Source organism: Scyliorhinus canicula, chromosome 12, assembly GCF_902713615.1.
Source record: "Scyliorhinus canicula chromosome 12, sScyCan1.1, whole genome shotgun sequence".
NCBI classification, from domain to species: domain Eukaryota; kingdom Metazoa; phylum Chordata; class Chondrichthyes; order Carcharhiniformes; family Scyliorhinidae; genus Scyliorhinus; species Scyliorhinus canicula.
In genome coordinates, this window is record NC_052157.1 from 155,569,080 (window position 1) to 155,592,359 (window position 23,280).

Sequence of the window (23,280 nt, forward strand, 5' to 3'; positions counted from 1 at the left end):
TCGGATGGAGATCAATTCCCCCCTCATCACCGCCTTCAATGCCTCCCAGACCGTCCCCACTCGAACCTCCCCGTTATCATTGGCCTCGAGGTATCTCTCAATACACCCCCGGACCCTCCCGGCCACCTCCTCCTCTGCCAGCAGCCCCACCTCCATGCGCCAGAGCGGACGTTGGTCCCTCTCTTCCCCCAGCCCGAGGTCCACCCAGTGCGGGGCATGATCTGAAATGGCAATGGCGGAGTATTCCACTTCCTCCACCCTCGACACCAGCCCCCTGCTCAGAACAAAAAAGTCAATCCTCGAGTAGGCCTTATGTACATGGGAGAAAAACGAGTATTCCCTGGCCCTTGGCCTCGCAAACCTCCAAGGGTCCACCCCCCCCCCCCCCCAAATCTGGTCCATAAATCCCCTCAGCACCTTAGCCACCGCCGACCTCCTACCCGTCCGGGACTTGGGTCGATCCAATGGGGGATCCAGCACAGTGTTAAAGTCTCCCCCCATGATCAGGCCCCCCACCTCCAGGTCCAGAATGCGGCCCAGCATACGCCGCATGAACCCCGCATCGTCCCAATTTGGGGCATAAACATTCACCAACACTACCCGCTCCCCCTGCAGCTTGCCACTCACCATCACATACCTCCCGCCACTGTCAGCCACCACCTTCAACGCCTCAAACGACACCTTCTTCCCCACCAGGATCGCCACCCCCTTACTCTTCTCGTCCAGCCCTGAGTGGAATACCTGGCCCACCCACCCCTTTCTCAGCCGGACCTGGTCCACCTCTCTCAGGAGTGTCTCCTGGAGCATGGCCACATCCGCCTTCACTCCCTTCAGATGCGCAACTACTCGGGCCCTCTTGACCGGCCCATTCAGCCCCCTCACATTCCAGGTTATCAGCCGGATCCGAGGGCTCCTTGCCCCCTTCCCCTGCCGATTAGCCATACCCCATCCCTTGCCCACCCCCGGCCAGCGTCCCACGCTCTGCCAGTTTCCCACGGCGGCACCTCCCCCCCTCCAGCACCCCCTGCGTCCTCCAGCTCCTTCCTGACCGTTTCAGCAGCAACCCGGTAACCCCCCCCCCCCCCCAGGCTAGGACCCCTCCTAGCCGCGCCCCCCCCTCTATAGCACTCCCGTGAGCCAGCTATCTTCTGCTGACCCCAGCGGCTCCCGCCCTACTTTCGGCTCCTCCCAACGTGGGACTGCCCCTCCTCCATAGTGCCCATCAACCAGTCCACCCTCCCCCGCTGCTGCGCGGAAAAAGAAAACCCCGCCCCCTCCCTCTCCCAGCGCGGGGACCCCGCAGAAAGCGCGCGCTTTCGCCCTGCCGGGCCCCGCCTCCTCCAGGGCCACTTCCATTGTCAGTCCCCCCCACCAGCTCCCCGAACACCCCGTTTACCCCTCAGTCCGAACCCGTCCACCCAACCCCTGCTTGAAAACCCATAAAGAAATCACCCGTACGGCATCACCCCACCCACCCTACGGCCACCCCACATCTTACCCCAAACCCCATAAATACACATACAGTATAAATAAATACAGTATTCTACAGCATCCCCCATCCGGGGGACCCTCAGTGTGAGTCCAGTTTCTCGGCTTGCACGAAGGCCCACGCCTCCTCCGGGGACTCACAATAGTGGTGTCGATCCTTATAGGTGACCCACAGACGCGCCGGCTGCAACATTCCAAACTTCACCTTCCATCTGTGGAGCACCGCCTTCGTCCGGTTAAACCCGGCCCTCCGCCTCGCCACCTCCGCACTCCAGTCCTGGAAGATCCGCACCTCCGTGTTCTCCCATTTGCTGCTCCGCTCCTTCCTGGCCCACCGGAGCACACACTCACGATCCACGAACCGGTGGAACCTCACCAATACCGCCCGCGGCGGCTCGTTCGGCTTGGGCCTCCTAGCCAGAATTCTGTGGGCCCCCTCCAACTCCAGGGGCCCCTGGAAGGACCCAGCCCCCATCAGCGTGTTCAGCATCATCACCACATAGGCCGCTAGGTCCGACCCCTCCAGCCCCTCCGTGAGGCCCAGGATCCGTAAATTCTTCCTCCTCGACCGGTTGTCCAGCTCCTCGAACCGCTCCTGCCATCTTTTATGGAGAGCCTCGTGCATCTCCACCTTCCCCACCACGGCCACGACCTCGTCCTCCCTCTCGGCGGCCTGCTGCTGCATCTCCCGGATCGCAGCCCCCTGGGCCGTCTGGGTCTCCATCAGTTCCGTGTTGGTTACCTTGATGGACTCCAGCAGCTCCACTTTCAGATCCTGGAAGCAGCGCAGCAGAGTCGTCTGCTGCTCCTGGGCCCACTTCTTCAGTTCTTCAAAACTTTTGCCGGCCGCCATTTTGTCCTTCGGGTCCCGATTTTCTCCAAGAGTTTTTCCTCCCGATTCTCTCCCTGCTCCGCTCCTGGTCTGCACCATGGGACCTCTGGGGCGACTCCTGGCCTCTTCCCCGTCGGGATTTGCCTCTCAAGCTCGGTTGGGGGCCTTTAAAAAAGTCCGTTTTTTTCGGGAGCCTCCGAACGTGCGGCTCAGCTGGTCATTGCCGCTACCGGAAGTCGTTCAGAGGGCAAAATTGAGGGCAACAGAAAGAGGGGTCGCCAAAGGGAGGGTTAGATGGTGGACGTCACAGGGAGGTTGCAGACCGGCGACTGTTGCCGTGTGAGACGGGCGCAAGGTCCTGTTGGAACCAACAATTCTACGGACACGTGCTTGTAGGATTAGAATAGCGGTTTTAATATACTTACAACAGAGCCAGCCTGTTAGCCGTTGAACTTTCGGTGAACTGGCTGGCTGACCCTGTGGCACGGATCTTTATACAGTAGCTCCAGGGGGAGGAGTTCTGGGCAGAGCCAAGGGAGGAGCCCAGTATAAACTCTCGAGTACTCCCAGAGCTACTCCCCCTGGTGGTCAGGTAGTGCAACTGCAATTACAATATTGATACATATATACAGATTATAATACCGTGTGAATCGCATTCACCACAGGTCCTCTGACAGCAGATCTCCTGTTGGGGTTGCCACCGGCAACAGAAGCAGCATCACGTCCCACTTGACCGAGGGTCGCCAACCCTCCGGATTGGACTGGAGTCTCCAGGAATTGAAGTTCTATCTCCTGGACCCTGGAGATTGGCAACCCTAATGAAGCCTGGCCCAAGCACTCGCAGGACCTCACTCCAGTCGGGAACTTTCCAAACTGAAACATTAAAAAAATGGGATGGATGGCCCCACTAACCGGCTGTGTCTGGGATGGATGGTCCCTGTGGGAGAGCACAGGATTAGGACCATTAACACATTTAATTACCTCAGAAGAGCTCCCATAAATAGTACCTGTGTCCCGATAACCAGGACCCATGATACTGGGAAATCAAGGACCAAACAAGCCCAGGCCCCTTGGAGGAAACCAGTAAGACGTCGTGTGTTGCATCCATGTCCAGAAACTTAGACAGTCTGTATAAAATATTCAGGAGCTGCCTGCTCGCAAGGTTGTAGCATTAAACATGATTTACCGTCTGATTGCAGTTGGCACCATTAAACTAGCCTCTGAAATATTTGGTGTCTGCAGGGAGCTGGTTGACTCCGTGACCATTTTAAGTGCCCACCTTCCTTCTCAGAACCTCCTCCTGACCCCGTGCCTGAGGAATACGTTGAGAGGCCGGGGGGGGGGGGGGGGGGGGGGGGGGGGGAGATATTGTCACCGGCAAACCTCACTGCCAAAGCGACAGACAGGTTTAGGACAGGGAGCTGGGGGGGGGGGACGAGTGCTGTCCGATGGGACACGGCTCTGTTTTGGAGGGAGTGGGGAGATTAACCCCCGCGGTCCAACCTCAGATTCGGCTAGTCCCACAGGGTGGGGGTCCTCTATTCCTGTGTCCTCCTCCGGCCCTGCAGGTTGATTAGCCCTCCAAGATGCCTGAGCTCCTCCGGTTCTGGTCTCTCGTGCACCTCCCATTTCCTTTGTCCCACCCTTGGCGGCCGTGGCTCCAGCATCCATGTCCTGAGATTCTCTCCCAAAAAACCTCTCCACCAGTTGCTGCTCCTTTAAAGACTCTCCTTTAAAGCCCCCCCTCCCCGCCCCCGCTACTTAGTCCAGCGAACCATGTCCGTACGTTTTGGACACGCCCGAAGTTGGAGGGATTCTGGAAAGAATTTGCGAACGTAATGTCGGAGATTTTGCGAGTGCAGGTGCCACCGAGCCCGTGGGTGGCGATATTTGGGGGATCCGGGAGTGCTGGTGGGGAGAGAGGCTGATGTGGTAGCCTTTGCCTCCCAGGTGGCCCGGAGGCGGATCTTGCTGGCTGGCGGGAGTCAGAGCCGCCAAAAGCGGGGGCTTCGGGGAATCGACTTGGCGGAATTCCTCCACCTAGAAAAGAATAAGTTTGCCGTAAGGGGTAGAGGCGGGTTGGCAAGTTGGGCTGTTCATTGACTTCTTTTTTTAATTTTTCCAATTAAGGGGCAATTTTGCGTGGCCAATCCACCTACCCCGACACATCTTTGGGTTGTGGGGGCGGGACCCACGCAGACACGGGGAGAATGTGCAAACTCCACACAGACAGTGCCCCAGGGCCGGGATCGAACCCGGGTCCTCAGCGCCGTGAGGCTGCAGTGCTAACCACTGCACTGCCGTTCCGCCACCATTGACTACTTTAAGGGATATTAACATGTCAGCGGGGGGGGGGGGGGGTTGTTCCTTGTGTTTTGCCTGGGTTATGGAGGGGGACTGCAGAGTGTAAAAGGAGGGGGTGGCGGGGCAGTACAGGAGTATAGTGTGAACTGTGTATGTTTTATTGTTGCTGTTGTTGTTTGCTGGTCTGTATATTTGAAAATTCCTCCAATAAAATATTGTTCCAAAAAAAAAACCCCTCCTTTACCAAGTGTTTGGTCTCTTGTGCTAGCGCCTCCACTGGCTCAGTGTCTGACCCACGCACTTGCGAGGTCCATTGGACATTTTACTAATCAAAAGGCCCCGTACGGATGCAAGTTGCTGTTGCAGTTGGATTTAATCAATCATTTTTGATAAAACGTCTTTGCGTTCATAAGCTGGGCAACTCACTCTGCTATTTGGATGTTGTGGGATGTTTTACGATGCCAAAGGTGCGATATAAATGCAAGAGGGTTTGAGTTAAGGAGCTTCAGTTGTATCGGAGCTCGGTTAGACCTCAGCTGGATTACTGGGTGCAGCGCTGGCCCCCTTAAACTCGGAAAGAATATTATTGCCTTAGAGGGAGTGCAACAAAGGTTCACCAGACTTGTTCTGGGGACGGTGGGACTGTCTGATGAAGAGAGATTGGGGAAATTGGGCCTGTCTGCATTCTCGAGGGTTTCGAAGAATGGGAGGTGATCTCATTGAAACCTACAGAACGCTTAAAGGAACAGACCGGGTAGATGCAGGTGAGATGTTTCTGCGGGTCGGGGAGTTTAGAACCAGGGGGCACAATTTCAAAATAAGGAGGAAGCCACTTTGGACCGAGCTGAGCAACAATGTCTTTGCACATTTTCTTTAGAATTCTCCACCCAGATGGTGTCAAGCTCAGCCATGGATTGTATCTAAAGCAGAGATTGACAGATTTCTGATTAACAATAACACCAAGAGTTATGGGGATAGTGTGTGTAAAAAGCATTGAAGTGTCCGACCAGCCGTGATAGTATTGCAGGCTCGACGGGCTGAATGTACTCCTCCTGTTCCTCTGTTGTTCTTGTTGTCTCCATGTGCTGCTATTACCCCCTGCTTTGCTGATGTGACCTTTACTCAGTGTACCGCTTTGTTCTGTCTCTAGGTGGGTGCAGATCGCCTGTCCGCGGCTCTCCATTGACTGGGGAAAGGCTTTTTCCAAACCCCTGCTCACACCATATGAGGTAAGTGGCCGGGTTAACCGCGGGATACGGTGCTGGGAATGCCTGCTCAGAGCTATGGAGAGGATGGTGGGGTCTGCTAGGATCTGGCAGGATCAGCATTCTGAAATGTCTCATGACATTGTAATCGTACAACACAGAGGAAGGCCATTGGGCCCATCGTGTCTGTGCTGGTGATCCCAATGCCGATGGGAAGGGCCGATAACCAACCAGCAGCTGCTGCTTGTCTGTCGAGTGATTCATTTCAAACAGGGAGTCAGATTCAGTGTTTATTTTCCCTCTCTGAAGTTAACGATCCTGGCCCTTTAGTAATTCATCAAAGCGGTCATTCTCCCAGTGTGAACCTTAGCAGAAACTGTTTGACTTTAGGGAGGCATCACACATAGGCCCGATCCTGCCCTCACCTGATTTCCATAATGTCTACCAGCAGTGGGGGTGATGAACAACGATCAGAAGAGGGAAACCAGGCAGATATTCCCCTCCCTAGCCAAGAGGATGTTGAAGTCAATAGCAGTGACCCCTTTTATTGATGCAACAGATTGGATCAGCTAACTTAACACTGAGCAGGGATCAACCCTGGCCTGTTGGAGGTGCAGAAAAGTACCACATTACTCGAGGAGATCCATTACATTTTTAAAAGAAAGACCTGCATTTATATAGCGCTTTTTATGACCATCGGACACCTGGGAGTGTTCTACAGTCAGTAAAATGTAGTGAATGTTGTAATGTAGGAAACACAGCTGTCAATGTGCGCACAGCAAGCTCCCAGTACCTGTGATGTGATAATGACCAGATAATATTACAATCCTAGACCAGACCTCAACAGTTGCTAGGATACCGGACAGAAACCCTAATATTTTATTTAATTTGCAAGACTGTAAGGAAAGGATAATTCACCCCAGGAATGACTTCATGCATAACTAGAGATATGGTATATTAAAACATATTTATTATCAACACATTATTAAACACACTTTAACAATATACAAGAAATAGCTTACAATTACTAGTTCAACAATGCTTAACAATAAAATGAAACGGTTAACTCCTAACTGCTATTTTTATCTTCAATCAAGCAAAACCCACCTCAGGTCATAATCCACTTTTCAATACAGTTAACAAACACAGGAATACTTGCTGTATGGAGATGTCTTGGAGAAACTGCTTTGAGAGAGAGAGAGATCCTTCAGGAAACAGCCTGCAGATTCTTGCCTGTACAACAATCGATGATAATTGTCATGGTCACCGTGATGGAGACAAGCTTTCAATTCCTGATTTATGAATTGAAATTTAATTCCTCTGTTTGCCGTGTGCCTGGTGCGTTACCCTGGGCCAGTGACACTGCCAGTGCGCCACCATCTTCCCCCACATTTCAATTAGACTGGGCCATCTACGAGAGAAAGAGAAAAAGTGAGACAGTAGCCAGGATCCAGAGTAATCTTGCACCCGAGTCTGCCAGTCACGGTGAAAGCTCGGTATTGCTGATGGTGCCGTGAGCTCCAGTTGCCGATTCGGTCGGAAATATTCCTGGAGGTGATGTCACATGACCTTCTGCTCATGCCCTGCCATAGGTCACCCACCCCTCCCTCTCCAATTGGAGAACGAACATTCTTCAATACCTTATTGGATAACCTTTTATCGCCAATCTAAAAATCTTCAAACCCCAACATATTTGATAGCTTTAGAACCAGCAAACAAAAGGGAAGGGAAGGGAAGAAATATATATTTTATTATTTTTTTCAAAACACTTGGAAGCAAACACAAAGAAAAAGAAGATCAAGTGCAACGCCACCTCGGAACATCAATCAGCAAGCTGAGCATCGATTGCTAAATGATACGGGGGGGAAATAACACAATTGTAATTTGCAGCAAACAATTGATAATTAAGCTTTAACCGCACACAGAGAGGAAATGAAATAAAAAGATTAATTATATCAATTGTTCAGGATAAGGCTATTTGTGAAAGAAAGGTAGCATCCCGGACTCCATGTTCATTCATTATAACCTCTGCCTGCACTGCTCAAGAATAAAGGTCACACAGGGAGTCCTGATTCACTCAGATAAGGAGTATAAATCCTCTGCAGTGACACCGAACTTTCACTGTCTCTCATGACTCACAGTCTCCAGCACAAAGAGGCAGCCATTCTTCAACCGGTAATTAGGACAAGAAAGCAGCAGCAGGCCCCAAAAATAGATGCCCCCCCCCCCCACCCACGCCCCCAGGACTGTTCAGCTGGCCGCTTGGTAACAGCCGTCTCAAGACGGTGCACTGACAAATCTGCACCCGGACAATGCGGCCAAAAGCTTCCAATTCCTGCATTTTCCTCTCCCAGGAAACGCTCACGGCTCCTCGCAGTTAGCCGGGGGACAGCATCGATTGAGTCCCCGGAACGTCAGAGTTCCCCTCCAAGGCGCACACCATCCCGACTCGCAAATATTGCGGCATTCCTTCACTGTCGCTGGATCTAAATCCCGGCACTCTCCCCAACAGCCACTCCAGGCATTCCCATACCATTGTCGGTTCCACACCACCTAACGTGGGCAGTTAGGGATGAGCAATTAATGCCCAATGACGCTCAGTGAAGGCGGTGGTGTAGTGGTATTGTCGCTGGACTAGTAATCCAGAGGCCCAGGGCAAGATCCGGAGACCTGGGTTCAAATACCACGTGGTATTGTCGCTGGACTAGTAATCCAGAGGCCCAGGGCAAGATCCGGAGACCTGGGTTCAAATACCACACCACCACGGCAGATGGTGAAATTTGAATTCAATAAAAATTAAAAGTTTTGTAAAAACCCCTATGGATCTTAGGGAAAGAAATCTGCCGCCCTTACCTGGTCTGATCTACATGTGACTCCAGACCCACGGCAATATTGTTGACTCTTCCAAATGCCCTCTGAAATGGAGGGCTGTTAGCGATGGGTATTAAATGGCAGCCCAGCCACTGACACCTACATCCTGTGAATTAATTTTTTTTAAATCCCCTGAAAGATTAAGAAAAAGATAACCATTGTTGGTCTGACAACAAGTAATGTGACCCAGCCGACCTCTCACCTTGCGACGCTAGGGGTAAAACAATGAAACATCCAAGCGAAAGAGAGTGAGTGTTAAGCTGGTCGTTTTATTTCTGTGTCAGAGTTAGGACCAAGTGTATCCCATGGTCTCAATGTGCCTGTCCTCCTCTCTCTGAGTTTAGGCAGCTGTTGCTCTCAAGGAGATCGAGTGGCAGCATCGATACCCGATGGACTTTTACGCCAACCTGTCACTCGGCCCGTGGACCGTCAACCATGTGACCCACCAACCCCCCAGGAGGTCAAGGAGGACCGCAGAGGTGAGTCGAGACTCGATGTGAGTCATAATGTACCTCTTGATGCTGATCCGTGTGGGTTTGGACTTGGCAGGAGAGAAATGGCATATGTGTGCAACAATCTGCCATCACTCCTGAATCAGTGGCACCTTACTGAGTCTGGCAGACTTACCTTGAGTGGCTTTGTTTTATCGATTAATGCTCTTTGGTTGAGAGAAATGACGGGCGCGATTCTCCGCACTCACGACGTGGGGGGGAGAATAGCGGGCGGCGCAAGTTTTTACGGCGACGCTGGTCCGACGCCCTCCCGCTATTCTCCCGCCCCCCCCCCCCCCCGACACGAATCGCTGCTCGCCGTTTTTTTACGGCGAGCAGCGATTCTCCCCTGGCCGATGGGCCGATTTCCAAGGCCTTTACGGCCGTTTTCACGATTTTTAATACACCTGCTATACCAGTTCGTGAAAACGGCCGCAAAGTGCCGTTCTGCACAACCATGCCACCGATTGCCACGGCCGCACCACGGCCGTGCCAAGGGTGGCATGGGCCCGCGATCGGTGCCCACCGATCGCGGGCAGCGGGTACTTACCCCGCGCACTCGTTGTTACTCCGCCGCCCCGCTGGATCAGTCTGCGGGGCAGCTGAGAGGCATTACCGACCGCGCATGCGCGGGTCTGACGCATATGCGCGGATGACATCATCAATGCGTCAACCGTCGCTAACTTTGGCGCGCGGGCTTAACAAAATTCGTTAAGCCCGTGATGCCGTAGTTCACGGGGCCGCGATGCTAGCCCCAACCGGGGAGCAGAATCGGGTCCCGGGGGGGGGGCTCGGAGGCTGTCGTGAAACACGGCCGTTTTCGTGGCAGCCTTCACGACCTGCCGCCTTTGGGGAGAATCGCGCCCGACGTTTCCTCCCGAACAGTCTGAAATTGAGGACTGGGGAATCAAAAGTAAACAACGTGGTAACCAAAATTTGGGTTTGTCCCTGATGCTCAAGGAGCAAGGAGCCTAGAAGGTGATTTGGTTCATGTTCAGACCTGGCTGAGCTTCCCTGTGACACTAAGTTCAACCTTCCCGCTCTAAATCAGCCTTTGGGCCTCCTCGGCGGACCACAACCATGAATCAGGCCACACGTGCGTTTCTGAAAACCATAAAAATGGATGCTGGCAAATGAAAATGAAATGAAATGAAATGAAAATCGCTTATTGTCACGAGTAAGCTTCAACTGAAGTTACTGTGAAAAGCCCCTAGTCGCCACATTCCGGCACCTGTTCGGGAAGGCTGGTACGGGATAGCAAACCGTTCACGATTATAAATAAGGTCAATGGAATTCAGGGGTTGTCGTCACATTTTAAGAAATCGGATGATCCAGGTAGGTTGACCACTCCAACCTTCCTCTCTCCGACTGCATTGTTCGTTCTCGTGGCAGTGATCCTGATACCATTCAATAAGGCAGTGGAAAGTCTCCTGATTCTCAGGTGAGGGGAGGGAGGGATTGGAAGCACGGAGTGAGCAAAGGCCACTCAGCCCCTCGAGTCCATTCCATCAACAGATCAGGTACATTCAACCCTATCGCAGGCTCTGCCCTGCCCTGGTAAATCACCTCCCAGGTAGCCCCCCAATATCACAGCCTTGCCGAAGGTGCCCCCAGAGGCAGTCAGCGAGAGATCACAGCCCGATTGTCAGACAGCAGGGCCCAGAACTATCCGAGCGACTCACCCGACCAGACTTTAGGCCAAGACGATTTTATTTTCGGAACCAAGCCATTTTCTCCCTCTCAACGAAAGCAAAATTCCGCGGACGCTCGAAATCTGCAATTTGAACAGAAAGTTCTGGAAGTACTCCGCAGTTAAAGCAGCCTCCGTGGAGTGCGAAACAGAGAGAGCAGTTCAGATCCATGGGAGGGGGGGGTCTCAGTCCTGAAACATTAGCTCTTGTTTTCTTTTCCCTTTTAACCAGTTTTCTTTCTCTTTGAGTGGCGTCCGCGATTCCTCCAGCCCCCGGCTGGTCAGGACAGGATTCCTGGTTCTTTGGGCTTGACTTACTTCCACATTTGAAACAGCTGGGGACTGGTTAAAAGTGGCTGTTATTTTTTATTTGGCGGGGTGGAGGCGGCAGGTGTGCCAACTCACGGCGAGCGAGAGCTTGTTTTAAAAGGTGGCACCCGTCGCCTGGCAGCCCTCAACCCTCAGCGGTGAAGATTATGCCCAGATCCGCGGGTATCCCTTCGTTCTCCCAGTGCCTGCCTGGGTTTCCTCCGGTTGCTCCGGTTTCCTCCCACAGTCCAAAGATGTGCGGGTTAGGTGGATTGGCCATGCTAAATAGCCCTTAGTGTCCAAAAAGGTTAGGAGGGGTTATTGGGTTGCGGGGATAGGGTGGAAGTGAGGGCTTGAGTGGGTCGGTGCAGACTCGATGGGCCGAATGGCCTCCTTCTGCACTATATGTTCTATGTTACAGAAGAGCCACAACAACAACTTGCATTTCTATAACATCTTTAACATAGTGATTGGGCCCCAGGAGCATTTGGACACAACATTTAGCACCGAGCTACACCAGGGAATATTAGGACAGCTGAAAATGCAGCAAGACCCGGACAATATCCAGGCTTGGGCTGACAAGTGACAAGTAATATTCACGCCGCACAAGGGCCAGGCAGTGACCATCTCCAGGGGGAATCTAACCATCGCTACTTGACATTCAATGGCATTATCAACGCCGAATCCCCCACAATCAACATCCTGGGGGTTACTATTGACCAAAATCTGAATTGGACTCGCCATATTAATAAAGCCATATTAAGACTGTGTGGCTACAAGAGTAGGTCAAAGGCTAGGAATCCTACAGCGAGTAACTCACCTCCTGACTCCCCAAAGCCTGTCCACCATCTACAAGGCACAAGTCAGGAGTGTAATGGAATACTCCCCACTTGCCTGGGTGAGTGCAGCTCCAACAACACTCAAGAAGCTCAACACCATCCAGGACAAAGCAGCCCTGCTTGATTGCTTCTTCCACAAACATTCAATCCCTCCACCCCGGATGAACAGAGGCAGCCAGGTGGACCATCCACAAGATGCTCTGCAAGAGTTCACCAAGGTTCCTTAGACAGCACCTTCCAAACCCACGACCACTACCATCTAGAAGGACAAGAGCAGCAGATACCTGGGAACCCCACCACCTGGAGGTTCCCCTCAAAGTCACTCATCATCCTGACTTGGAAATATATCGCCGTTCCTTCACTGTCATTGAGCCAAAACCCTGGAACTCCTTGCTGACAGCACTGTGGGTACACCTACACCACGTGGACTGCAGCGGTTCAAGAAGGCAGCTCACCACCGCCTTCTGTAGGGCAATTAGGGATGGGCAATAAATGCTGGCCCAGCCAGCGAGGCCCACATCCCGTAAATTAATATTAAAAATGTGAAGGAACATCTTAAAGGAGAAGAGGGGTTGTGGGGGTGAGATCTAGGAGGGGGGGGACGTATACCAGAGTTTAGGGTCTAACCAGAAGGCACAGAACGATGAGAGGGGGGGGGGGGGTGATGTGCAAAGGGGAAGGAATTTGGGGAGTGCAGAATACTCAGGAAGGTTGTCAGACTGGAGGAGACTATCGGGATAGGCGGGGGGGGGGGGCGTCATTAAGGGCGTCATTGAGGGATTCAGAATCATATTTGAACCCCCTCCTCCACACATCGTGTCCCTTAGTCTGCTCGGAATGACGCAGGCCAAATGGGAGTGATGTCCGGGAAGAATTAGTAAACAGAGAGGACGATGTGTGGTGACATTTACAACTGATCAGGCTATTTAATCATCGTTATGTGAAATTGTGCATTGAAACACATAAACTGAACTCAGATAATGGGTCTGCAATCAGGAGAACTTCCATAAATAAGCAATTATCATCCATTAGATTCAGGTATGGGAACAAAGTACATCAGAGTTTTGCTTGGTATCCATTACACTGTTACGGTGTCCTTTAGCTACTGTACTGTAACATTATTCATTGTCACAGAAAACCCTTCAGAATTAAATGAACAAAGCAAAGATCATTTTCAAATATTTTATTTGGTTTCAGTAGGAAGCTTAAACCGATGAACCGACACAGATGCATTCTGATTATATTTCTGGTGCTGGGCAACCGTTCGTTAATCACCTTGTGAATCTGGGGCTTTGGGCATAATTTCAGATCGAATCTCGGAAGTGAAGGATGTTTGTATTTCTGTGGGACTTTGTCACAGATTTGCTCCATTGCAAAAAGTGGCCACTCAGCCCGTCGGGCCTGCACTGACTCTCCGAACGAGCATTTTACCTGGTGCCGTTCCTCTGCCCCTCCTCCCCGAAGCCCTGCGCGATCTTCCTGTTCAGATCCTCTCTAACTCTCTCTCGAGTGCCTCGATGGAACCGGCACTCTCGGGCGGCGCATTCCACACCCTGACTGCTCGCGGTGCCAAAGAAGCTTTTGCTTCTTTTAAGAATGACTTTAAATCAGTGCCCTCTCGTTCTTGATCCTTTCGCGAGTGAGAACAGTCTTTCTCCCTCCCCCCCCCCCAATCCAAACTCCGTCCAAACCCCTCATCACCTCGGAATTTTCAGCCTGTTTCCCCTGGGCAATAGGCCATTCAGCCCCGCACACTTGTTCTGTCATTCTGTTATATCACGGCTGACCAGAACCTCAATTCCATATCCCTTTACCCAACAAAAATCTGTCAATTCTGATCTTGTAAATTGACAGCCAGCATCTATGAGCTTTTTAGGTAGAGTTCCAGATTTCCTCCCCTTTGTGTGAGACAATGCTTCTTGATTTTACTCATAGATGGCTGCATTCTATTTTTTTTCCCCAATTAAGGGGCAATTTAGCGTGGCTAATCCACCTACCCTGCACATCTTTGGGTTGTGGGGGCGAAACCCACACAGACACGGGGAGAATGTGCAAACTCCACACGGACAGTGACCCCGGGCCGGGATTCGAACCCGGGTCCTCAGCGCCGTAGGCAGCAGTGCTAACCCACTGCGCCACTGTGCTGCCCTAGCACCCCAATTAGGCGTACACCCTCCAAAGTTCCCACCTTCTGGATTCCTGCCAATGGAATCTGAAGGCATTCGCCCGATACTGGCAACAGTTGCCCCGGTCAGGCACTCAGCCACGTCCACAAGAGTGTGTTTAACCGTCAGGCGCTCCGCAGTCCGGTCCGCAGCAATGCCAACAACTGCAGTTCCATCAAGCTCAAGTTGACCAGGATCACAGCTTGCAGCCCATTCCATCGCTCGCCGCAACGCCCAGTGGTACGGAAGCTAATTGTGGCTTTCAAAGTTAGGTATAGACCACAGCCTCCCTGCTCTGTGACTCATTATTCTCCCCCCCCCCAACTCCCAGCTCCATTCAGATTAACTCCAGCGGGTTCTGTATTTCAAGACTTCACTCACACATTGTGTCCGTGTCATCACATGTAAAAGAGCACGACTCTGACTGGGAGAGCTGTCATCAGTCCATCTGGTGTGGGGGTGGGACACAGGTGCCTGTGACGCAGACTCAGGCTTGAAGCTCTTGACGCAAAACAAGGCCCTGCAGCGCAGTGTTCCCTCAGTCTGTCAGACTCTGAGCGTCGATGAGCCATTTCCAGTACGTAACTAGTCCAGTAAGCCATGGAAAATATCATGCAGACCGTCCCCGTCATCCATTTACGGCTTATTTGAAAGAAAGGACTTGCGTTGATATAGCGCCTCTCACAGCCCCTGGGCGTCCCACAGTGCTTCCCAGCCAATGAAGTGCTTTTTGACATGTACTCTCAGTTGTGATTTGGGAAACGCTGCAGCCAGTCTGCGCACAGCAAGCTCCAACAGTAATCTATTTTAGTGAAGTTGGTTCAGGGGTATATACTGTCCAGGGCACCAGGAAGAACTCACCTACTCTTCCTCAAATAGCCCTGTCAGAATCTCACAATTGTTATGGCGCAGAAGGAGGCCATTTGGCCCATCGAGTTTGCACCAGCTCTTCGAAGGAGAATCATGACCGAGTGCCGTTCCCCTGCCTTTTCCCCCGGACAAGCATTGTTTCTATTGAAATAATCATCCAGCGCCCTCTCGAATGCCTCGATTGAATCAGCCAGCACCACACTCCCAGGCCGTGCATCCCACACCGCAGCCACTCGCTGTGTGCAAAAGCTTTTTCTAACATCACATTTGCAAATGGCCTTAGATCTGTGCCCCTCTCGTTCTTGATCCTTTTACAAGCCAAAACATTGGCGATGCATTTTGGGAAGTCTAATAAAGGTGGGATATATATGCAACAAACGATAGGTCCCAGGGAGTACTGAGGAACAGAGACCTTGGTGTATGGCTTCATAAATCCCTGAAGGTGGCGACACAGTTAGATAGGGTAGTGAAGAAGGTATACGGAATGCTTGCCTTCATTAGAATATAGGCATAGAATATAGGAACAGAGAGGTCTTGGTACAACTTTATAAAACATTGGTTAGGTCACTGATTGAATATTGTGGGCAGTTGTGGTCACCACACCATCGGAAGGAGTGATTGCACTGGAGGGCGTGCTGAGGAGATTCCCCAGGATCTTGCCTGGGATGGAGGGTTTCTGCTACGAGGAGAGACTGGATAGAATCATAGACTATAGGCTGGGTTTATTTTCCGTGGAGCAGACGTTTTCCTCCAGATCATTTATATGGACTTTGAATGACAAAGGTCCCAGCACTGATCCCTGCGGGACACCACTAGTCAAAGCCCTCCATTCAGAAAGGCCCCCTTCCGCTGCTACTTTCTGTCTTCTACCACCGAGCCAGTTCTGTTTCCAACTTGCCAGCTCGCCTCTGAACCCGTGTGACTTCACCTTTTGTCATGCCATGAGGCACCTTGTCAAAGGATTTCCTGAAGTCCATATAGACAACATCCACTGCCCTACCCTCATCAATCACCTTCGTCACTTCCTCAAAAAACCCGACCAAGTTAGTGAGGCACGACCTCCCATTCAGAAAACCATGCTGTCTATTGCTAATAAATCTTATTTGTTTCCAAATGTGAATAAATCCTATCCCTAAGAATCCTCTCCAATAATTTCCATACGACTGACGTAAGGCTCACCGGACTATAATTTCCTGCATTATCCCTGCTACCCTTCTTAAACAAAGGAACAGCATTGGCTATTCTCCAGCCCTCTGGGATCTCGCCTGTAGCCAGTGAGGATGCAAAGATTTCCATCGACACCAGCAATTTCCTCCCTTGCCTCCCTCAGTATTTGGGGATATTGGCTGGTTTAGCTCACTGGGCTAAATTGCTGGCTTTTAAAGCAGACCAAGGCAGGCCAGCAGCACGGTTCAATTTCCGTATCAGCCTCCCCGGACAGGCGCCGGAATGTGGCGACTAGGGGCTTTTCACAGTAACTTCGTTTGAAGCCTACTCGTGACGATAAGTGATTTTCATTTCATTTCATTCATATCCCATCAGGCCCTGGGGACTTATCTACCTTAATGCTTTTTAAGACGCCCAACACCTCCTTTTTGATAGCGACATGACCCAGAATCTCTCCACACCCTTCCCTAGGCTCATCATCCACCAATTCCTTCTCTTTGGTGAATACTGATACAAAGTACTCATTTAGTACCTCACCCATTTCCTCTGGCTCCACGCATAGATTCCCTCCTCCATCCTTGAGTGGGCCAACCCTTTCCCTAACTACCCTCTTGCTCTTTATATTTGTATAAAAAGCCTTGGGATTCTCCTTAATTCTGTTTGCCAATGGCTTTTCATGATCCCTTTTAGCCCTCCAGACTCCTTGCTTAAGTTCCTCCCTACTTTCTTTATATTCCTCAAGAGTATTGTCTTTCCAGCCTTCTGGCCCTTACAAATGCCTCTTTCTTTTTGACTAGCCTCACAATAACCCTCGTTATCCAAAATTCCCGAAACTTGCCATACTTATCCTGCATCTTCACAGGAACATGTCGGCCCTGAATTCTAATCAACTGAGGTTTGAAAGCCTCCCACAGGCCAGACGTTGATTTACCCTCAAACAGCCACCCCCAATCTAAATTCTTCAGTTACTGCCTAATATTGTTAGAATTAGCCTTCCCCCAATTTAGTACCTTCACCCAAGGACTATTCTTATCCTGATACAAAAGTATCTTAAAACTTATGGAATTATGATCACTGTTCCCGAAATGCTCCCCAACTGAAATTTCGACCACCTGGCCGGGCTCGTTCCCCAATACCAGGTCCAGTACGGTCCCTTCCCTCGTCGGACTATTTACATATTGGTGCATAAAGGTGGTCACTTCCGCCGTAACTAGCAACTTTGAAATTGACCGTTTTACAAGTGGACATTTTAAGTGTTGGGGGACAGTGTCGTGTAACAGGTGCTGTGTTAATTTGCTGTGACAAGTGCTCGATTTTTCCCGTGATTGACAGATTTCGGCACACCAGCTCCTGAATTGTTTCAAAACATGCTCATCAATAAAGCCTTTGTTGGGATGTTTCACTTCACATTCTTGATTAGCCAGAATTGAGTGCCTCTTAACTGCATCTCTTATATTTTACAGCTGCTGATGTAGCGAGTGGCATATATTCAAAACGATCAATAGCCTTCAGCTATAAAAGATTCTTCACTGCTCTGCTGTGAGCACTTACACCTTTCAAACTCAACAGCAAGCAAACATGTAGCTCTTTGGAAATCCTCCTGGGCTCTCGTCCCATGCCCTCCAATCACAGGCTACCCTCCGGCCACATTGCCTGCCCATTATCATCAGGTTTTATTTATCACTTGGGCTCAAATACAAGCCACTTAACGAGAGGCAGCCATTACCTATGAGGAGCGGTTGAATAAACTCGGTTTGTTCTCACTGGAACGAAAGAGGTTGAGGGGCGACCTGATAGTGGTCTACAAAATTATGAGGGGCACAGACAGAATGGATAGTCAGAGGCTTTTCCCCAGGGTAGAGTGGTCAATTACTAGGGGGCATAGGTTTAAGGTGCGAGAGGCAAGGTTTAGAGTAGATGTACGAGGCATGTTCTTTACACAGAGGGTAGTGGGTGCCTGGAACTCGCTGCCGGAGGGGATGGTGGGAAGCAGGGACGATAGTGACATTTAAGGGGCATCTTGACAAATACATGAATAGGATGGGAACAGAGGGTTACGGACCCCGGAAGTGTAGAAGATTTTAGTTTAGACGGGCAGCATGGTCGGCACAGGCTTGGAGGGCCTGTTCCTGTGCTGTACTTTTCTTTGTTCGTGGAAAAAGTGTAGGACTGGAGAAAGAATTTCACCATACGAAAATGAGGGCAGGTAGAAATTTGTGGTGTTCTTCAGCACGGGTTACCCGACGGAGATCAGAAGGAGGCACCCTCACTTGCTTTCTCCCTGCCTGGTCCTCACCCCAAAAAATCCACAACAAAGGCCAACTGTGCTACCAAGAATGTAATTGAAGCTGTAACCAGCCAGCTTGGCACTGGTTAGGGACTGAACCCGGAATTCTATGTGCCTTACACAACAATAGATAATCATGCAATCCCTACAGTGCAAAAGGAGGCCATTTGGCCCATCGAGTCTGGACCATCCCTTCGAAAGAGCACCCTACCTAGGCCCAATCCCCCGCCCTAACCCTGTAACCCACCTAATCTTTGCACACTAAGGGCAATTTAGCACGGCCAACCCACCTAACCTGCACATCTTTGGACTGTGGGAGGAAACGGGAGCACCCGGAGGAAACCCACCGCAGACAACGAGGAGAGCGTACAGACTCCGCACAGTCACCTGAAGTCGAAATCAGACCCGTGTCCCTGGCACTGTGAGGCAGCAGTGCTAACCATTGTGCCAATGCCACCCACTCCCTTCGCCCCTCCTATTGACATGCCAGACAGCCAATGGCTGGAGTGTGGTTAGTGGGGGTGGCACGTCAAACGGCTACGGTGCAAACTAAACAAAGGCGGCCCAGACCAACTTCCCCACCTATCAGCATTTGCTAACCTTTGATTTGATTATGATTTATTGTCATATGTACTGAGGTGTAATGAAAAGTACAGATCGCTCCATACATGAAAAATATAGGACATACAGCAGACAAACAATGTAAATACATAGACACAGACATCGGGTGAAGAATACGGAGTCGAGTGCTACACAGTAGAGAATATGCGTGGAGAGATCAGTTCAGTGCATAAGAGGGTCATTCAGGAGTCTGGTAACAGCGGGAAAGAAGCTGTTTCTGAACCTGTTCGTGAATGTTCTCAGGCTTTTGTATCTCCTGCCCGATGGTAGAAGTTGGAAGAGAGAATAACCCGGGTGGGAGGGGTCTTTGATTATACTGCCTGTTTTCCCCAGGCAGCGGGAGGTGTAGACAGTCAATGAATGGGAGGTGGGTTTATGTGATGGACTGGGCTGTGTTCCCGACTCTCTGTAGTTTCTTATGGTCTTGGGCCGAGCAGTTGCCATACCAGGCTGTGACACAGCCAGATAGGATGCTTTCTATGGTGCATCTGTAAAAAGTGGTAAGAGTCAATGTGGACATGCCGAATTTCCTTAGTTTCCTGAGGAAATATGGGCGCTGTTGTGCTTTCTTGGTCGTAGCGTCGACGTGGGTGGACCAATATAGATAGATGGTGATGTGCACACCTGGGAATTTGAAACTGTCAACTATCGCCACCTCGGCATTTTGATGCAGACAGGGGTGTGTACGATACTTCACTTCCTGAAGTCAATGACCAGCTCCTTAGTTTTGCTGACGTTGAGTGAGAGATTGTTGTGTTACACCTCTCCACTAGGTTCTCTATCTCCCTCCTGTACTCTGACTCATCGTTGTTCAAGATCCGACCACTATGGTCGTGTTATCAGCAAACTTGTAGATGGAGTTGGAGCTGCATTTTACCACACAGTCGTGTGTGTACAGGGAGTATAGTAGGGGGCTAAGTACGCAGCCTTGCGGGGCCCCGGTATTGAGGACTATCGTGGCGGAGGTGTTGTTGTTTATCCAGTTTTGGTCCATGGGCCAGGAAGTCGAGGATCCAGTTGCAGAGGGAGGAGCCAAGTCCTAGGTCTTGGAGTTTTGATATGAGCTTGGCTGGGATTATGGTGTTGAAGGCGGAGCTGTAGTTAATGAATAGGAGTCGGATGCAGGAGTCCTTGTTGTGGAGATGTTCCAGGGATGAGTGTAGGGCCAGAGAGATGGCGTCTGCTGTGGACTAGTTGTGGCGGTATGTGAATTGCAGTGGATCAAGGCATTCTGGGAGTATGGAGTTGATATGTGTGGCATGACCAACCTCTCGAAGCACTTCATAATGATCGATGGCAAGGCCACTGGGCGGTAGTCGTTGAGGCACATTGCCTGGTCATTCTCTGGAGGCGGTACTGGCTCCTTAACTTCCAGCGCAATGATCGAGATCTGCATTTACTAACCCCTCACCCTCCACTTAACATTAAGGCAGCATTTGACTGAGTACTGAAGGCTTGCGCTGCAGGACTTGCCGCGCCCCTAGCCAAGCTGGTCCAAGCTGTTCCAGTACAGCTACAACACCGGCATTTAAGCGGCAATGTGGGAAATTGCCCAGGTATATCCTGTGCACAAAAAGCAGGACAAATCCAACCCAGTGAATTCACAACTCCTCAGATAATGAAGCAGTCCATGTCCAAATGCAGCAAGACCTGGACAATATCCAGGCTTGGGGCTGACAAAGTGACAAATTACATTCATGCCACACAAGTGCCAGGCAATGACCATCTGCAACACGCGAGGATCTAACCATCACCCCTTGACATTCAATGGCATTACCATCATTGAATCCCCCGCAATCAACATCCTGGTGGTCACCATTGATCAGAAACTGAACTGGACCCAGTCACATTAACACTGTGGCTACCAGGGCAGGTCAAAGACTAGGAACCCTACGACGAGTAACTCACCTCCTGACCACCCCCCCCCCCCCCCCCCCCCCCCCCAAAGCCTGTCCACCATCTACAAAGGCACAAGTCAGGAGTGTGATGGAGTACTCTCCACCTGCCTGGGTGAGCGCAGCTCCAACAATACTCAAGAAGTTCGACACCATCCAGGACAAAGCAGCCCCGCTTGATCGCTCCCCCTTCCACAAACATTCAAACCCTCCACCACCGACGCACAGTAGCAGCCGTGTGTACCATCTACAATATGAACTGCAGTAACTCACCAAGGCTCCTTAGGCATCACCTTCCAAACCCACGACCACTACCATTTAGAAAGACAAGAACAGCAGATACCTGGGGACGCCCAACACCTGGAGGTTCCCCTCCAAGTTGCCAGGTCAACATCCTAAAATTCTCGCCCTGACAGCACTTTGGGTTAACCTAAACCATGTGCACTGCAGCGGTTCAAGTCGGCAGCTCACCACCACCTCCTCACCATGAGCAGCAAGGTGGCACAGTGGTTAGCACTCCTGTCTCACAGCGCCAGAGTTGATTCTGACCTTTGGTGACTGTGCGGAGTCTGCACGTTCTCCCCCTGTCTGTGGGTTTCCTCCGAGTGCCCTGGCTTTCTCACACAGTCCAAAGATATGCAGGTTAAATGAATTGGCCATGGTCAATGCGCAGGGTTACATGGATAGGGCGAGGGTGTGGGTCTGGGTAGGATTCTCTTATAGAGGGTTGATACAGTCTCGATGGGCTGAATGGCATCCTTCTGCACTGGAGGATTTCTATGGATTCCCAAGTACAACAAGGGATGGGCAATAAATGCTGCCCTCGTCAGTGACTCCCACATATCATAAATTAATGAAACAATATTCCTCACCACATCGGCAGTCTCGTTCTCTGGCACCATCTACACTCCTTTGATCTCTCTCACCCATTTTCTCTTTTGTTCTTTCGCTCTTTGTCACCCGTCCCATTTTCTGTTTCACACTCCCTGTTTCCCTGCATTCATTCTCTGCCCTACTTCTTTACAGTATCTTCGCTCTCTATCCTCCCAGCTCTTTCTCTGCTCTATACCCTTTTCTCTTCCGGCCTCCTTCTTTCCTCCTCCCCCTCATTTCCCATCGCTGCTCCTCTCTTTCTCTCCCTCTCTCGCTCCTCATCCTTCTCATCTCCCTCTTTCTCTCTCTCCGCAGCCGTCTTTCTCTTTGTTCTCCTCTCTCTCTCCCTCTTTCTCTCTCTCTCCTTTTTCGCGTCTCTCTTTCTTTCTCTCCTCAGTCTTTCTTTCTCTCTCTCTCCCCTCTCTCTTCTCTTTCTCTCTCCCCAACCTTTCGTTTTTCTCTCTCTATACACCTTTCTCTCTCTCTTTCTCCTTCTTTCTCTTTTTCTCTCTCTCCCTCCTCTCTCTCAACCTTTCTCTCTGTCTTTCTTTCTCTCTCTTCCTCTCTCTCTTTCTCCCTCTCTCCTTTCCCTCTCTCTCTCTTTCTCTCTCCATCTCCCTCTCCCTCTCTCTTTCTCTCTCCCACTTTATCTTTCTTTCTCACTCTCTCCCTCCCTTTCTCTCTCTCTCTCCCTCCCTCTCCCTTTTCCTCTCTCTCTGTCTCTCTCCTCTCTCTCTCTCCTTCTCTCTCTCCCTCCCTCTCCCTTTCCCTCTCTCTCTGTCTCTCTCTCTCCCCTTCCCTTTCCCTCTCTCTCTCTCTCTCTCCCTCCCTCTCCCTTTCCCTCTATCTCTGTCTCTCTCTCTCTCTCCCTCCCTCTCCCTTTCCCTTTCTCTCTGTCTGTCTCTCTCTCTCTCTCTCCCTTTCCCCCTCTCTCTCTCTCTCCCTCCCTCTCCCTTTCCCTCTCTCTCTGTCTCTCCCTTTCCCTTTCCCTCTCTCTCTCTCTCTCTCTCTCTCTCCCTCCCTCTCCCTTTCCCCCCCCTCTCTCTCTCTCTCTCCCTCCCTCTCCCTTTACCTCTCTCTCTCTCTCTCTCTCCCTCCCTCTCCCTTTACCTCTCTCTCTCTCTCTCTCCTTCTCTCTCTCCCTCCCTTTCCCTTTACCTCTCTCTCTCCTTCTCTCTCTCTCTCCCTTTACCTCTCTCTCTCCCTCCCTCCCTCTCTCTCCCTCCCTCTCTCTCCCTCCCTCCCTCTCTCTCCCCTGCTTTATTTCCCTCCCAATCCTGGACAATTCAGGCAGGCTGGGAAGTGGAGTTTCTCGTCTGTTAACATCTGTTTCATTTTGTGTGGTTTTTAAAAAAAAAAGCCAGCTACATAAA

At 51.1% G+C, this 23,280-nt stretch overlaps 1 protein-coding gene across 5 annotated transcripts in view; it reads left to right on the plus strand.

Annotated features, from left to right (window-relative positions):
- dph1 (diphthamide biosynthesis 1) overlaps nt 1-23,280 on the plus strand; it is a 737,117-nt gene that overhangs the window by 702,255 nt on the left and 11,582 nt on the right. For all 5 annotated transcript variants that reach the window (XM_038814609.1, XM_038814607.1, XM_038814606.1 and 2 more), the window contains 2 exons: nt 5,775-5,853; nt 9,045-9,179. In XM_038814609.1, coding sequence (XP_038670537.1) covers nt 5,775-5,853; nt 9,045-9,179 — 214 coding nt within the window. The remainder of the gene's footprint in view (nt 1-5,774; nt 5,854-9,044; nt 9,180-23,280) is intronic.